This window comes from Phaenicophaeus curvirostris, chromosome 1 (assembly GCF_032191515.1).
Source record: "Phaenicophaeus curvirostris isolate KB17595 chromosome 1, BPBGC_Pcur_1.0, whole genome shotgun sequence".
Taxonomy (NCBI): Eukaryota; Metazoa; Chordata; class Aves; order Cuculiformes; family Cuculidae; genus Phaenicophaeus; species Phaenicophaeus curvirostris.
This window is the reverse complement of record NC_091392.1, coordinates 70,510,818-70,528,520: the sequence shown is the minus strand read 5'-3', so window position 1 is coordinate 70,528,520 and position 17,703 is coordinate 70,510,818. Positions and strand designations below refer to the sequence as shown.

At 38.7% G+C, this 17,703-nt stretch overlaps 2 protein-coding genes across 3 annotated transcripts in view; one reads left to right on the top strand and one right to left on the bottom strand.

Moving 5' to 3' along the window:
• RECQL (RecQ like helicase) overlaps window positions 1-14,628 on the top strand; it is a 35,895-nt gene extending 21,267 nt beyond the window's left edge. The window contains exons 16-17 of one of the 2 annotated variants that reach the window (XR_011337848.1): window positions 5,541-5,582; window positions 14,379-14,628. The gene's annotated coding sequence lies outside the window, so the exon portion shown is untranslated. Of the gene's footprint in view, window positions 1-5,540; window positions 5,583-14,375 lie in introns of both variants that reach the window. The other variant, XR_011337847.1, reaches the window with a different exon arrangement.
• Window positions 704-16,249, bottom strand: PYROXD1 (pyridine nucleotide-disulphide oxidoreductase domain 1). Its single transcript, XM_069862267.1, has 12 exons — window positions 16,091-16,249; window positions 14,872-14,952; window positions 12,579-12,698; window positions 11,072-11,200; window positions 9,205-9,278; window positions 8,047-8,207; window positions 6,942-7,042; window positions 5,508-5,637; window positions 4,828-4,940; window positions 3,648-3,770; window positions 3,218-3,355; window positions 704-2,736 (listed from the first exon to the last, which is right to left on the bottom strand). Exons 1-12 carry the CDS (start codon window positions 16,175-16,177, stop codon window positions 2,488-2,490), a joined length of 1,506 nt encoding a protein of 501 aa, XP_069718368.1. The 5' UTR covers window positions 16,178-16,249; the 3' UTR covers window positions 704-2,487.
• Window positions 16,250-17,703: the final 1,454 nt, after the last annotated feature.

The window sequence follows — 17,703 nt, the reverse complement described above, 5'->3', positions numbered from 1 at the left end:
TATGAGTTTAGAACAGCTGAGGTTTTCCTGTACAAGCCAGTATTAGGGTATGTTAAAAGCTTCAGGTCTTTTGCAGTGGAGAGCTAAATATAAGCTTTTTTCCATTGTTTCTCTGAGCCAGGATAGATTTATGGTTATCTAATCAATGTCCTCTGAAATTGGATATTTAAAGTGCAGCAGCACTGTTTGATTTGCTCAGGCCTACACTTTCTGCTCTGTGTAATTAAGTGTCACAGAGTCTTTTTCTTTCCCTGCCTGACCCAACCTGTAATGCAGGACACTACATCGTGGTAGCTGAACTGCAGCCATAGCACAAAGGTCACTATCTCTTACCTCCGCAATCTCTAGGGACTGAAGAAAAGCTTCAGCTACAGACTTTTTCTGCCTCCCGTTTCAGCAAGGAGAATATTTAACTGTATGTGAAGTAGAAATACATGCTTGTTGACTTCTTGCTGAACATCAGTTTCCAGAAACAAGGAGTTGTGTTGCCAGAGTTGTAAAGACCCAACAGCCACTGCTGCCTTCAAGCATTGCTTAGGCACCCTGGGGGTTCAATGCTAGCTTTGATTTTTTTTTCTGCAGTGAATGAGCAGTAGTGCAAGTCCAAACTCATTTCTCGTAGGTTTCATTTTGGACACCTCCAACATTCAGATGTATACCACCCCCTTAAATATAAATGAAACACGACTTAAGAGCATGCTCTTCATCTTTATTTTTCTGGTAGAATCTTGTCAGTAACTAAAGCTTAGCATTTCACCCATTATTTAACTGAAACCTCTGCCAAAAGTAGCATTAATTCCTTTAATTAAACAGTTATTTAATTTGATTTTTCTGAGAGAAATCTCAATATATACTATCAACATTGCATTTAGTTCCCAGTTTGGCCCTGAATAAACAGCATCTAGGAGTAGCAATTGTAGAACAAAACCAAAAGTCAGTGTGAATCAACCTATGGTAATAGACAGCACTATGGAATACACAGAGGACATTAAGGAATAGCTTAAAGTTGTTGGGCTTTAGCACCTAGGCACTAAATTATGCCTAGGAACTGAAAAAGAAGGAACTTGATTGAAGCAAGCCTGCACATGCACATCACTATTATTAAAGCACATCTTGTGTAACTACAGCCAGGGAGCTAGTTGTGATTGGAAATGAAACAACTTAAACTCCCATTTGCAACTTAGTATTTCATAAGTAGTTATCACAAGTCAAACTGGAATTTAGTACCTACAAAAATTCCTTCCTGGAACCAATGTGCATGCCTGTGGAAGTGAGAAAAGGACACAAAGTGGCCAAGACACATAGTCCCCATGAACGTTTCCATTAAGTGAACTGTAATAGTTGTCTATTAAGAATCCCATCAGGATTCAGTACAGCATCATGGAGCAGCTACCACACAGCCTGTTTCACAGGCTCCTGCTAAGGCAGACTACTAGAGGTGACATCCACCAGTGCTGTAGTGTTAGCCTTTCCTTGGAGTGCTCTGCACGCTGATCCTGCTGAAGATCAGACAGAATGCACCAGGGCAGCTCAGCCACAATACCTGGAGCACCTGAAGTGCCAAGCAGTAAAAAAGCTGCTTTCAACTTACATCTCATCCTGTCTTTCCTTATTCAAAGTTTTTGTGTTCTGTACTTAGCTGAGTAGAAAATACATTTAATTCAAAAATACAGGGAAGGGAACAGAAAAGGCATCCATCTTGCTGTCTATTTGTAGACCACACTGCAGGCAGTGAGAGCTCTGAGCACCCTGTGCCCTAAAGGTACCCTCCATCAGTCTGAGCCAGCTCAGCAGAGATGGTACCGTTAGCTGGAACAGGAGTCTTGCAATCCATAGCAAGTGCTCACAGGTCTGTGCAGTGTAGGGGGGCAGGTGCGATGGTAACACACTGCATGACTGCTTTGTAGATCTTCACCTGAACAAGTGGTTTTGGGGAACAGGGGCTTTCCCACCATAGCCAATACTCACACTGCCCGAGTCCAGAGGCGGCTTTAGCAGGTAAGGCAGCACCCATCAAGGCATCCCAGCTCACAAGGATGAGAAACGTGTGGCAATAAGCCATGGGGAAACCGGGCTTTAGTAACCACGGTAGGTGAATTATGCATGATTTGGGGAAGAAGGGGGCTGTGGGGCAGGTACGGGATTTAACATTACTATTTAAAAGTGAAGGCTACTTCACATTTGAGTGAGTGGAGTGCTATCTTAACAGCATGCTGAAGCCCATGTTTTAAGACTGTTACAGCCCTGTTCTCATATGCTCATCTAATCTAGATGCAAACTCTTTGCCAACACCAATCCACTTGATTTTGTTGCTGCCTTGCTACACCTATTAAATTAATTGGCTGGTCAGTATTTTGACACCACCAGCACAAAACCTTAATAAGGCATTGCATTTATCCCTCATGTCTGGTAATCCCAAGGAAGCAGTTTTTATAAGACTTATTACTCAGTGTCAAAATTTTAGAGAAAATGGAAATGGGTTTTTGTTCAATCAAAATAATCTTCTATATCAATATCTGGATTCAGAAGATCTTCACCATAGGCCGAAAGATCCATTTGATTTAAAATTAAGTTTTCAAAGGTTTCTTCCAAGTCCGTTTCACCAATCAGCACAGCTCCCATCATTCGGCCATTCTGCATCACCACTTTAACATACTCCTGTCCCTTGGTACATCTCAGCATCAGTTCATGGTCTAAACCCAAGCCTTGAGCATTGTATTTTCCCAAAACCACAACCTAACAAAAGGAAAAAGACAAAGCACTCATAAGATCATTGCAGTGGCTTTTGCTGTAACAGTTCTAAGCTTCAGAAGACTGATGTGAACAGGGAAATGTTTGTCCTTAGGGAACCACCCTCCTTCATTGGCTTTCAAACCCACAACAGAATTAAAAATCTTTACTTTGAAATATCATACATAAAACCCAATTATGAACTAGTTACCATGCTGAATGATGTTGAATTGATCCATGAACAGAAGCTTCATTAAATGGAATATACACACAGATGCAAAATTTGTCATATTACCAATTTTAAGTGGTAAGTATCTGTAAATATCTTTGCCCTTTTCAGTCTCAGCAAAGTTAGTATGACTGGAGAAAATCTAAACTTTAGATTAATTATTATAGAGAAAACTTTTGTCCATATTATATAAAGAATATAAGCAAGCAATATGTTTTACTCAGCGATTAAAGACGATTAAGACAGTATTTACTTTACCTTGTAGTTGAAAAATTTTGTAACGTGAGCAAATAGTTCAAAGCTGAAATCCATATCAATCGATTCTCCTAAGGTATCTGCTGCCATGCATTTTGCTGCATACCATCCCATCTGCCTAGCTTGAGTCCACAGCCTCATCTAAAAAAACGTAAATATAAAGGTTTGAAAACCCAGCTACATGTCACTGCAGTGAAAAACACTCAGTGTTCTCAATGTATACTACGTGTTTTCATTATATTTGGAAAGGCTGAACAACTTGGCTTTCAGCCACATAGATAAAATTATCTGTCATCAACACGCTCACAATTATCTACTTGTTCACTATTTTCTGCTTCAATTAAGCTTTCTTTTCTCCCATCTGTGTAATAGCATGTAATTTACTTTGTTGATTAGACTGCTGCTGAGTACACAATCGTACAATTTGATTTACCTGATGCCACACTGGACTAGGTTCCCACGATGCCGTGCAGATATCTCCAGCTGCATATATATCTGGCAGGGATGTGTGCATGTGTTTATCTACTTTAAGACCTCCATCTTCACCTATAGCAAACTAAAGTATGTGCGCTGATCAGCAATGAGAAATTAACTTCAATGAAGTAATTCAACTTCACCCACATGAAGCAATCATCTCACTTGCTACTTTTTAATGGCAGGCTCCTAAAAATAATTCAGTAAATTCACCATTCTGCTTAAATCAAAACATTTGAAGATATCGGCACTGGTGAGACCGCATCTTGAATATTACGTTCAGTTCTGGGCCCCTCGCTGCAAGAAGAATGTTGAGTATCTGGAGCGTGTCCAGAGAGGAGTAACGAAGCTGGTGAAGGGGCTGGAGAACAAGTCTTACGAGGAGTGGCTGAGGGAGCTGGGGTTGTTTAGCCTGGAGAAGAGGAGGCTGAGGGGAGACCTCACTGCTCTCTACAGCTACCTGAAAGGAAGTTGTAGAGACGAGGGAGCTGGCCTCTTCTCCCAGGTGACAGGAGACGGACAAAGGGGAGTGGCCTCAAGCTCCGCCAAGGGAGGTTCCTAAATCTTATCAAACCCAGAACCTTTCAAATAATCAACGACAAAATTAGCCTACAAAAGCAGAATTCCTAGCAATCTCTGCATTCTTTTCTCAACAGGAGATCAGTGTTGTACTTAACAAGCGACTTTCACATATCCTTTAAGATACATCTATCAGTGTAATAAAAAAATAGCATCGCATACTGAATTATTTAATATTTGACTATCTACAGTAGCACAACCTCCATGGTAACATAAAAAGCATCAATCATTGTTTCTAGAACACAGCATAAGTTTTTAAAATATATTACTGATACCTGAGCAGGGAAGTAACAGAGCTTGCCAAATTTCAAATCATACTGTGTCTTACAGGGACAAGTCTTGTATTTTTGCCAAGGCCAGAAAATAACACTGCAAATATCGGTACATGCAACAAGTAGCCATACAATATGCCAAGAACACTATAGGTATTTCTAGTATCAACAATTTTGAAACATCCAAAATCTTTAGCAATCAATGCTTCATGTCAGAAGCATAAACCAGCTGAAAAACCTTACTTAAAAGAAAAAAGCTTAAACTTCAAAAGAAATGGGTATACTTACATTATTACCATCAAGAAATGGTTTAACATTTGGCACAACTCCAGTTGCACTGACAATGAAATCGCATCCATAAATTTTTCCATTAGTTAATTCCACATAAGCAGGCCATAGCACTGAAAAAGGGGAAAATTTTGCCCTGAGAGTGTAACCAACAGAAGTTACTTTATTAATAACGTCTTACTACAAGACGATTTAAAAAGAAGAAAAAAATCTTTTGAGATACCTAATTGATTAGGTAGGAAACCCCCGCAAAAGTAAATAAATAAATAAATAAAAATCTTACCTATAACATTTCTTGCATTCATTCAGGACATGAAAAAAATTACATTTTGGAGCTTAGCTCCTAGTCTCACTATGAACCTTCTCTGGAACTTTCCTAAATCAAAGCCCTCATTTTTAAGGGGAAAATTCTGTGATTTTATTGATCCATCACAAGGAGGGAATGTTCTGCATACAGGATTTCAGTGACTTTGTAGAAAGAGTGCAACGCATAACATTTTGCAATTTAATTGCAGCCCATAAATCAAATTCTCAACTATGACAAATAGTTAAAGCTCTGTTTAATTTATAAAGGATTTGTTTTCAAAATCTGTATTTGCTCTAAAATAGCAAGCAAGATCAAACACGCTTCAGCACTGCTTTATCTTCAACACTTATTTCTAATCAGCACTGACACCTACCCTCATCTGGTTCTACATTTTTCTCTTCCTTAGGAAAAGTCAAAGAAGTCCGTTGCAGTTGTATAAATTCTTGCTGTAAGTATATTTTCTTTACTTCACAGAGTATTTCAATATGTACTTTATGAGAAAACTAAAGAAAGATTGACAGAATTATAAACATAATGATTAGCAATAACAACCTTTTTAATGGCAAATATACCTCCACCTGAACTGATACGTTACTAAACTGGGAGTGTTAGAAGGGAAACTAAAAACTGAACTGAAAAAAAAAACCAAACGAAGAATGATACGTTACCAGAGTTGCCACACTTGTTCTTTTTTTTTTTTGGACACAGATCTAACCACAGCAAATGGCAATTTACCTGCTTTTTCAGGAGACACCTGATATTCTTTGAAATATCATGACAATTCATATTTTTCTGGCATGCCAGAGAACATATTCAAGTTCCCCATACATTGCAGGAAGGGAATTCAGAACTTAACAGAACAGAAAACAAGTAAATCCATCGTTTCTACCTTTCAGGATCAAATCTTTCGGTTTTCTATCACTAATTAAATTCTGATAATAACGTTTATGTTCTAAATGCCATAAAAAGAAAAATAAAACATCCTGTTCCATCAACCCATGTTTAAACCTCTTACTCCAACTGTGAGTTTGAGACAGAAATTGGCAAGTTACCTGTCTCTCTAACCTGTTTTGTGGATTCAGGCCTTGAACAGATTTATTCTCCGCTACACGAATGTATTTCCACAGCCTCCAACAGCCAAAACACCAGCAATTAATCTGCTGACTATCCTAAACATCCTTTAGCTGGTACTGTAAAGCCATTCCTGTAGAATCTAGGACTGATCACCTTTTAAAAGCCTCTTTTGATTTTCTCCAAATGAGCATAGCAGATGCAAACACCTAACAGCTAAGAAATTAATAAATAAAAACCTGAAACAGAGCAATGATATGTGAGGATTTTTACTTTATTTTGAACATGAATGAAATGTTCATGTCCACTACCAATTTCATGTTTCACTATCTGCTGTGACAGGAGACTGACATTCCCTGTACCTCTGCACAAAACCTACTGTCTCGTTTTTCATGCAAGAAAACTTATGGCAGCTAAAATTAGAACAACAGAGGTACCACTGCTTCTGGGTAAAGCTAGGATTGACACCAGTCCTACAGAAATAAGCAAACCACGATTTATGTTTCAATATAAAGAACAAATTCCTAAAACTATGTCTGTGGATCTGATCAGCCACCTTGTTCTTCACGCAGAAAATTACTTTATTTGGATTCACATATATTCCTGCTCAATTCTGACAGAACAGGGCAATCAGTTTTTATTTTTCTAATAATCCTGAATGTGACATTTCATGTTCTGTCTCCCTTACCCACTTGAAGCAAGTTAAACAAATCTGTAAATGAGATTATGACTATACCTCTTTAGTCCCTTTAAGATGTAAGCCCTCGTGCCAATCGGGGCCTAAAGCACTCCCCAGTTTGTCAGATGCTGCTGTAGATTTTTCTTTTTCCTCATTTCCTGAAGGAAAGAGATGGAGAATATCAGATTTAGCGTGCACACTTCATTGTCTGCAGAATTCAGAATGAGGATTCTCAGTTAAGAGAAATATGGTCTGGTTGTCAGAAGGGAAGACAAATATGTGCAACATCCCAAAATGCATTAATTTGTGGACAAAATCAGGCTCCAAACCATTTGTAACACCTTTCAACTTTATGCATTTCATTACTTCGCTCATCTCCATAACCACCATGCCACTGTTAGGTGCCTGCATGGAAACAAACCCCCAACAGCTCTAAAAGTTCTGGAGACCCATGGTAGACTTAATTGCTTAGTATCAATGCTAGTATTTAACTCTATATTCATCTGCTAGCAAACATGCATCATCCCCTCCTTTGCGCAAGTGCAAATTCTTAACATACCATGATACATTTGAAGAACCTTGGGTGCCACTTTGTGACGTTCAGGCTGACTCTTCTACAACTTATTCTTCTAGCCAGAAGTCTAGAACCATGCTCTTCTTTTTGTTAACATTTTTGTCATATATATGTTTGTGTAATGTTTGTTCATGCAGTTTTAGTTAACTGGTGTGATTCAGGCTGCAGTTTCACTGCATCTGTAATAATGTTCTGTGAGGTTTCACTGGGTCCTCCAATATCTTATTAGGGGAGAGCCCCTTCCTACATAATGCTGACATAACTCAGAACAAACATTAAAATATTACAGAAAATAGAACAGGTTCTTCAGCAGATGGAATGCAGAAAATAAAATGTGAACTTGGTGCAGCTATACAGATAAGCACTTTTTTTTTTTACAGTTTTTAGTAACTATTAAATACTGTTACATGTCTACATAAATTCTGGAGGGGTTTTTGTATCAGTTTTCTACTTTTGCATTTTTAAAGAAGGAAATGCTATTAATGATAACAATAAACCTTATTTATGGCCTGCTAAATTAACTGATCTTAAGACTATCTTTAATAATGAACGATGCTGCTGCGGTGTTAGGAGACTAAACCACCATACCTTCCGTTGTATACTTGGTTCTCTTACATTGAATTGGAGTCTCTTGGTTTTCACCAGCTAGCTTTTGAATAAGAAATTCAGCTGCTCCTGCATCAAAAAACGTGTTCCCAATGGCTTTGTCTTTGATAGCCCAGATTACTTCGCAGCCTTGAATTTCATACCTGTGGACATTCAAACAGTGGATAGAGTAACAGACTACCCAAAAGGGATCTGACTCTTAACAACAGAACTAGAAGCATGCCTGAAGCTAGAAATAAAGGATCCAAAACTTTTAAGCCTATCAAATCCACTACTGCTTCTAAACATTTACAGAAGGAACAACTGAAAAGAAAATCTCTTCTAAGTTGATAAGTCACACTTTCTTACCAGCACAACCTCACCTGAACTGGGGCAGAGGGTGAGGGGAGGCAGATAAAATGATTATTAAAAATAACAATGATAACATTAAATAATAACAAGATGATCATTATGATAATTATTACCAAGATAATAATCATTAATTCCTGTTTCCGACAATGAAAAAAATGTGCCTTTTTGCCAGACTGTGCTACTAAGGACAGGTATTTGGATCTTGTTTGTACTACCTGGAACATGAACTGGTAAGAGACGTGCAGAGGACAATCTAGGGAAAGTGAAAAAGTGATTCTGTGCAACACAAAACATGACTGTATAATAGTACAACACAGATGTTTCTGTAATCTAGCTGACTGCAGGACCACATGGTTCAATATTCTACCTGTGGCAAAGGGCAAGTCACCAACTTCAAAAGCTCCACCACCCTAAGTTAGGCTGGGCAGAAGATAAGCTGCCTCTCTATTTCTGTCAGATCTTTTGCCTCCAGAAGTCAGACAAATTTTATGACTTAAATATTGCTCTTAATAGTCTTAACAGAAATCTTTGCTGGTGCCAAATTAGAAAAAAAGCTGTATACTATTAATATCTATGTGTCAAAGCTCCTCCTGAAGCTTGCCAAATTTTATGTGACAGTAGGTGCCACTACGCTGTGGAAGTTATTATAGTAACTTTTACTACTCAGTGCTCCAAGAGCTACAGTCTTATAAGTCATCCTTCTCCCAGACACACGCACACTAGATTTAACATAACATTGTTAAAGATTTTATTTGCACACATATCTTTAAAACTTAGTTGTTTACTTACACTAATTCAAGTGCAATTCCACCATTTCCTACCACTACTATTCTCTGAGATTGAGCTAAATTCTTCTGGAAAGCCTGCATTAAGAAAGGAAAAAAAGTCAATTACAATTTTGATCAGTATGAAGGAGCACACTATCTATCAAATCCTTTTCAATACTTTCTTACTCTCTTAGTCTTTTTATTCTGATTTTCTCAGACTACTGATAGGTATTTTCTTATGTTAAGATCTGTTACAGAAGCCACTGAAACCTGGAAGTTCATGAAGGGAGGAATTTATTGATACAGCCTTCCAAGTGTCAAATTGAGACAGGAGAAGTTACATTATTACATTTATGCCAATTTGACAGAGCACTTAACAGAATCCAGGAGACACTTCTTGGATTAGCTTTGTGATATTTATTAGCAGATTTATCACAACTTGAATAACTTTCACAGAATTTGCATAACATTAAAAAGGCAAAGACAAAGAAACCCAGGAATTTAAAAATTCTTGATGAAAACCCAGGAATGTTAAAAAATAATTTGTAGTAAAGCAAAGAACCAATTTTATTTGTGCAAACTTTCAGAAAGAAACACGTCTAAATACAGCTGAGTGGCAAGAGAAATTAAAAAAAATACAGCCCAGACACTATTTTTAAGAACATAATATAACCATTTCGAGTATTTTCTTTCAAAAGAATCAAGAATAATTCCAACTACATGAAAATCCGTTCATCCATGCTTCAAGTTTACCTGACTTATTCCATCAGAGAACCTAACTGAAGGATCACGAAAACTGCAGTCTTTTAATCCCTTCAGAGAAAGATACTAAGTTATATCAGAGGGGACTAGAGAATGCAACTAGTCACCATCAGAAAAAAAACCAAACAAACCAGAAAAAAGTATTTTCAGACTCAGTAGAAGTTCAACATCAGTTTTGACAAGTAATATCCCAGTCTACTATTTCCCACAGTGGCCAACAGCAGATGCACAAGGAAGACCATCAGAAGATGACAAGCACATCACAGTACTATGCTCAAACGCCCTCACAAGTTCTAGACAACACTGGTGCCACTCAGGTAGCATCTTTTTCTTCAATTTAGGCAACAGAAATTTATCAAGGGCCATCTTTTTTTTTTTATGATTTTTTTTTAACTCTGATAGTTTTAACATTCAAAACCGCCAACAATGTCATAATTTCACTTCAGTTTGCCCGAAAGAGTAACTCCTTTTTTATTGTCAACATTAAACATCATCTTATAAATTACAGTTCTTATATTATGGAGAAGCAGCGTTTGCTTTCACCCTGCCTTCTCTAATTCTAAAAAGTTATACAGTAGTCAAATCTCCATGTCTACTTCCAGGCTGAAGTTGTAGTCTTAAGTGAGTCCAGATGTGAGAACTTTCCCTCAACAGTGACTATAAATGTAACTCTTTTCTGTACAATGAAGAGGCTACAGTAGAACTAGAAAAAAAACCCCACAAAAGCGTCCTTCCCTAGCCTTTTGCTGTAAGAAGTAACCTTTTGTATCAAGCACCAGATATACCTTCCCAGAGAAGTTTCTACTGGTGCCTACTTCCCGTTTATATTTTCAGATTGGCTCCTGTCTGGAGGGTAAAGGAATATCATATATTCTAGATTAAGATGTCAGAAATGTTGTCAAAAATGTTGTCTATGAGCTATCTATAAACTTAATCAATTTAGTGACTAATTAATTTCTTAAATGGTATTTTCAGGCTACTTACCTGCTACTGAAAGTATTCCTATTTAAGGATATGGAATAACAAACATCATCTGTGGTTTCTCCATTTCACACTGCAATAATTTTTACTACTTTGTATGAGAAGCAGGAACACATCACACACTTACAAATCCAAGCCACACTTACCTTTGCACTGTCGGTATCCCTGATTCCTAACACATAACGGTTTCCTTCAACAATTAATTTTGGTTTTGCTCCAGCACAGAGGCAAAGTTTTTCATACATATATTCTTTCCCATCTTCAGTGAAAATTTTCTGTTAAACAGTAAGAAAAAAAAAAAAAAAGACATCTAAGAGAATATCAGCTTTTTTTTTTCCTTGCTGTCATGGTATTTTGCAGATATCGGATGCTGTAACTGGCTCCTTAAAGAGCAAGCCTTCATAACCTCATTGATTGTGTGTCATGCACTCACCAGAGACTTACAAGCCTGAATTTTAGACATTACATGATGGATAAAATCAGAAGTGCACACAGTGCACTCAAAGAAAAATTAAATATAGTTTACCACTTGGTGGCACTCTGTACTCACTAGCTGTGCTAAAACAATCTGTTTCCTATGTGTCCACACCCCAGCAACAGTCATAGCCCTGCCTCTGCACTACTAGCAATTACAAATCTCATTCAGAACATTTCAACAGTAGACCTGTGGTAACTTAAATAGACACAGGCTAGAATACAGTTTAGAAAGACCGCAAAGTCTGCTCTTTGCTAAAGAAAAAGAACAGGCGGTAAACAAGCCACCTTGTTCTGCAACAAGCAATACTTTAACATTTTATGACCTTCGCTGCTGTTGTTTTCCAAACTATAAGCTAAATGGTTTACAATGGCTTTGTACAGGGAGTTTTTTGGGAAACAGACACAAAAGACCCTTCAAATCCACATACATGATATATTCATGTTCACGGAGACATACCTAAGCTAAACCAACATTATAATAATGATACAAGAATATAATTTGATTCCAAATATTAGCAGAATTATTATCTAACTGGAATAATCTCTCTCTGACTTAAAATATGCAAACCCAGTTTGGGATCTGCATGAGAGTTTCTGATAAATGCTGAACTGAAAAAAAACGTCAACACAGATACTAACAAGGATCTCTCTGTGTTGCTCACTGCTCATGCTTGCAACGTATTTCCTGCTAAAAAGAAAGAAGAAAAGGTGGAAATGTTGGTTCTTTCAAGAATTACTTTTTCGTAATCATAAACTTGTCAATATTTTCATCTCTGTAGCAACAAGCAGTAAATCAACAGAGAAATTTCCAATCGAGAGTTACAGGAATTTTGACACCTATATTGATACACAGTACTGGTTTAATTGACTGGTGTCCCTGCCATTCCAAACGGTTGTTCAACACAGTATCTCTAAGGTGTCAAAACACTTTTAAGACAGTTTCTTAATTAACAACTAATTTGTGATGAACAACTGTGTCCCCTGCATGTATTTCTACTTGAACAACATTGTAAGTTATAAGTGAAATTAAAATTAGGAAGTACTTTCTTGTAGTTTACTTTACACTTCAATAACTAGAATGTTCTTCAACAGAATTTCATGCTCCAGACCTATTTTCTTATTTTTAAAAATAACTTGAAAAACCATGTAAAAAAAGAAAAGAAAACATTAGCTTACATGTTCATCACTTTTCAGTTGTTTTACTCCAGACTGTATCACTTTAATATTGGGATATCGTTTTTCTAATACGGAATTAGGTTGTTCTTCTACATCAAATTCCTCAAGTGTTTTGGAGACCTGTAGGAAGAAGAGGTATTTAAAAATATGAATAATTTATTCACCCCTTTTTCTAAAGCTTGTAACAAAATACTTAATGTTTACTTCCAGTAAAGTAGTCACAACCATAAAGCCCATACTGTCATAAAACATGTTAATGCTAAAAGATCATTTTTATATACAGAATCTTTTCATGCCTACACCTGGTAAAGAGTTACAGTAGCACAGAGAATTTTAATTCTAAAACTAGAGTTTAAGCAAAAATGGAGAACCCTGATGGCTGCTCTAACTGCTATATGTTTTATTCCACGTGTAGCTTGTATTATTAGAGTTGGGGACACTACTTTTTAACTTACCTGATGCAGTGTTAAGACTCTGGTTTTTTATTTGTTGTAACTTTGATGAAATAACTCAATGATGTTCCCCCACGCAAGCATCTTTCTCTCCTCAGTACTTTGGGAATAAGTATTTTTGGTCAAAATAGCTTAGAGAATTATGGGAATACATTTTTGCCTGGAATAAGTATTTTTATTCTATTTATAAAAAAAAATCTGGTGTTAGAATTTCTTCAAAAACCTAATGATTCAAAATTGTCTTGATGCAGGTAGTTGGTCCTTATGTCAGAAAAAGCGCTTATTGTGGTTCAGCTAGTAAGCAGGACATGCAAGACAAGTGTTTAAGTAAAACACATTCAAGATCATCTCAAAGTATTTACTCAGTTAGTGTCTCATCCATGGTCACCATCTGATATTTCAGAGATTGGGGCTGGGGCAAACCAGAACTTGGAAAATATTCAAGTAAGTTATGTTTATTTGGGGTTTCTTCCAGAAGGGAGGCAGCTGCATCAGAATATCCAGGCCTTCTACTTTATAGAATATTCAAAAAGTCTGGAACACAACGAGGAACCAGAAGCCACACCATGCTTGCAATTCAGAAAGAAATTAAGATACGTCCAAAACTTTAAATACTATTTAGCTCTTCCGTTACTCCTCAGATACTGAAACTTCTGCTGATGTGATTACAAGCTTACATCTCTGCAATGTCTAAGTGCCTTTCCTGGATACTGATTACCCGTCAGCACCCTAAAAGTCAGAAGATATTGTTTAGTAGGGTATTACTCTACTAGTGTCACACAGGGAGCTCAGTCTCTCAGCTATGTTCTGAGCATCCCATTAACTGTGGACAAAAAACATAGTGCAAAAGGGAGGAGATTCTGATACCACTTACAGCCACTAAATGCAAAGCTGCTGTTCAAATCTCTCTATGCTTTATTCCTCCCGCATCTCCTGTAGTGATTTGCATCAGGCATTCACACTCCAGAAGAATTATGTTAAACTGCGCTGTCAGATAAACAGCAGAGTGGTCTTTCTTCACTTGTTATGACATACGCCTCACCTATTAGATACCACGTTTTAGAAAGACAGTCATGAATATAAATGCCAGGTGGAAGACCAGCTCTGGATGTCTTCACTTTCCTTGAGAGGTAAAACCTAATTTCTTACTGACTGACAGCTTTGCATCTTCAGTTCTGTGAAATCCAAGTGTTTCCATGCCCTACAGTAGAATTTAAAGTTCCCTCAAAGTGGGAAAAAGAGTGGTGCTTTCCAAGATCTGAGTACCTCTGCAAAACTAGCTTAATGAACCTATTAGCCAGAAATCTAAATTCACACATGGATTGTATTTCCTTTTTCAAACCAGCAGGAAAGATGTCATGGAATCACCAGCTGCTGGAGATGTAGAAGCTGAAGACAACTTCACAGAAGGCTATCCCTTTTTTTGTGACTTGTCAGAAGTCTGTTGCTGCCCAAACTTCAAACATGCTACTATATATGAGAACTACTAGCAAGACTAAGTTCCTCCAGTAATTTATTCCAAAGATACCACTTCAGTGCTTAAAATGGAGCACAGCCATTAACAAAGCAGTGAAATAAAGATTCAGTAACTTAGAAAACACTTCAACCACATAAGCACCCAGTTTTATCTTCGCTCAAACGTTGGGAATATATTAACCAATTACTAATAATTATGAATCACTGTAAAATATCTCATTAGTCCCTACTAACGCCACTACAGGCCCACTAATGTGAAAACAAGTTCAAAGTCATAAGCATTTTCAGAATTACGTTCTAAATTATCTGTACATATACAAACTGATGAAGAGGTCTTACCATAAGAAAAATTAAGTCTCCCTTACCTGTTTGAAATTCGTTACAGCTTTTATAACTGGAGAAGCTGTTATCAACAAAACATCTTCGGATGGAAATTCCGTGGCCAGCTTGCAAAGAAACAGAAATCATGATGAGTGAATACAGTCATCGACACATTTTTGACTTTAAGACAATAAAATTATCGGTGAAAAGCACTAGGTGTTACTACATGACTCTAATCTTGTCGAATCCCATTGGATAAACACTACTGCAAGATTATGGAAGGATAATGGCTGAAATGAACAGAACGTGGCGACCTAAAATTTTAATTAATTCAAACACAAATATGTCCTCAAGAGCAATAATGCATGCAGTGCTTCTTCAAGTTTCTGACCTCCTGATGCAGCACACAGAATGTCACATTTGTCAGGTCACAAAGTTTAATCTTCTGTGTATGACGTGGTCACATGCCCTCATCAGATTTTTTATGCATAATTACTTATAATTAGTGCATAAATTAGAATACTTAAGCAATTAATGCACAAATCTAATGAATCGGTTTTACATAAGTTCCGACGTTGACCCTGAAAGCATTTGTGTTTTGGAGCGTTCACCAACACCTGAGCGGCCGGAGCAGCCGGAGCCACCCATGCTGCGGCCACCGAGGCCCCGCACGCTGCCACCGCCACGGGACCGCTGAGACCCCCGCGGGAGCCCAGAGACCGAGCTCCGGCCCTGCCGGCTGCCACACAATCACAGAACGGCTTGGGTTTGAAGAGACATTAAAACCCATCCAGTTCCGACCCCCCTGCCATGGGCAGGGACGCCTCCAAGCAGACCAGGCTGCCCAAGGCCCCATCCAACCTGGCCTTGAACGCTTCCAGGGATGGGGCATCCACAGCTTCCCTGGGCAACCTCACCACCCTCATCGTGAAGAATTTCTTCCTAACGTCCACTCTAAGTCTTCCCCGTTCCAATTTAAAGCCATTCCCCCTGGTCCTGTCACTCCATGCCCTTTTAAAAAGTCCCTCCCCAGCTTTTCTGGAGCCCCTTTCAGGTACTGGAAGGTCGCTATAAGGTCTCCCGGGACCCTTCTCTTCTCCAGGCTGAACCACCCCATCTCTTCCAGCCCCTCCTCATGGCAGTGGTGCCCCGGCCCTCACACCAACTTCGCGGCCTCCTCCGGCCCCGTTCAGGCGGTGCCAGGACCGCCCCCCCCGCTCCCCGACCCGCCGCGGCCCAGGCCCCCCTCCTCCTCCTCCTCACCTTCTCGGCGCAGGTGACCCCCGCGATCCCTCCGCCCACCACCGCGAACCGACTCCGCGGAACGACGGGAGGGGCTGCCGTTTCCATGCCAGCGACGACGGCGAGAGCTGAAAAAGAACCCCAGGGCGGCCAAGCCCCGCTCCTCCGGCCCCGCCGGGAGCCGCTACGGCGCGCAGGAGCGGCCAAACCTCCTCCGCCGGCGCCGCGCGCCTCCGGCCCCGCCCCGCCCCCGCCCCGAGAGCCGCTACTACCCCGGTTGCTTTCGTTGTTGTTGATGGCGTGTGTTGCTGGTTTCGCTTTGGTTTGGGGTTGTTTTTTGTTTGTTTTTGTTGTTGTTGTTGTTTTTTGTTTGTTTCTGTTTGCTTGTTTGGTTTTTTGTTTGTTATGTTTAGGTTTTGGGTTTTTTTCGTTGTTTTTTTTGATTGGTTGGTTGGGTTTTTTTTCCCCAAGGTTAAAGTACAGTATCATAACACAAGAAATGTGTCAACATAAGGAAATGAATTGATATGTGATAAACTACCCACTTACAGTTTAATATAAGCTGCTGAAAATGAGTTGGAGTGTTTGCAGTCTTGTTTACCTTAGCGTTTTCAGCATATTAGTATGATTTTCATTCAAAAAACTGACCTTCAATGCTGCTGTTTCCTCTTGGAGGGAGGGTTAAGCTATAAAAGCTAAAACTCCTAATTGCCTGCACCACAGAAAGTGGCACTGTTTTATGGCTGATGCCTTTTCTGATGCCTTTTCAGGTATTCCTGTTGCTATAGGGACATCAATCACAGTTATCAAAACAGTCACTTCCTGATGGTAGTTGAGTATAAATGCTTTCATTTTGTCTTTTTTTTTTTTTTTTTAAGAAGTAACTTCTCCTACCATTGAAGGTAATTTCTAGCCCAGACAATTGCTGGCCTTTTTGGTCATAAACTAAATTCTGTTCTCTGAACACAACCTATTCCACTGTAAATTACCTGAGTAAATGGCCTGAGCTAAACAGTGCAAGAAGTTGGGTAGGCTTGAGTCATCAAGTAAAAGACTATCTTTATGGATTTTATTCTGCAGTATATGATAAATGATGGGATAAATTCTCATTTTACTTAGAGTATTTGCTTGTGCAAGCTATAAGAAGTTGCTACTTCAAAAAAAATGCAAAAAAGCATTTTGGGGCAAATTAAGACTGAAAATAGTTGCTCACAATTACGGCATACCTTCTTAGTTCCTACTTGACTGTAAGGAGATGATAAGTGCAGATCTGTAAAAACATTTTCAGATTAATAACATTTAATTTGTGTAGGGGATGTAATGAACTCGACTTTGATGTCAGTAACGCACTGCGAATTTGCTTCTGACTCTCCTTACCAAGCGTAGTGCATATGTGTTGGAAAGGACTAGCACAGGATGCGAGACCATGACAGTAGACAACAGTCATTAAGTAGGTTTTATTCTTTATTAAACAAGAATTCTCAATGTTCTCTAAGGAATTCTGAAAATCACTACACACCCTTCCAGGTGCTCAAGTCACTTGTATCAATGTGTGCATAACCTTCAGTATGTTACTTCGCTTGTCTGGCACTCACAATCTAAATATAAATGTGAATGTCATAAGCACCCCAAAC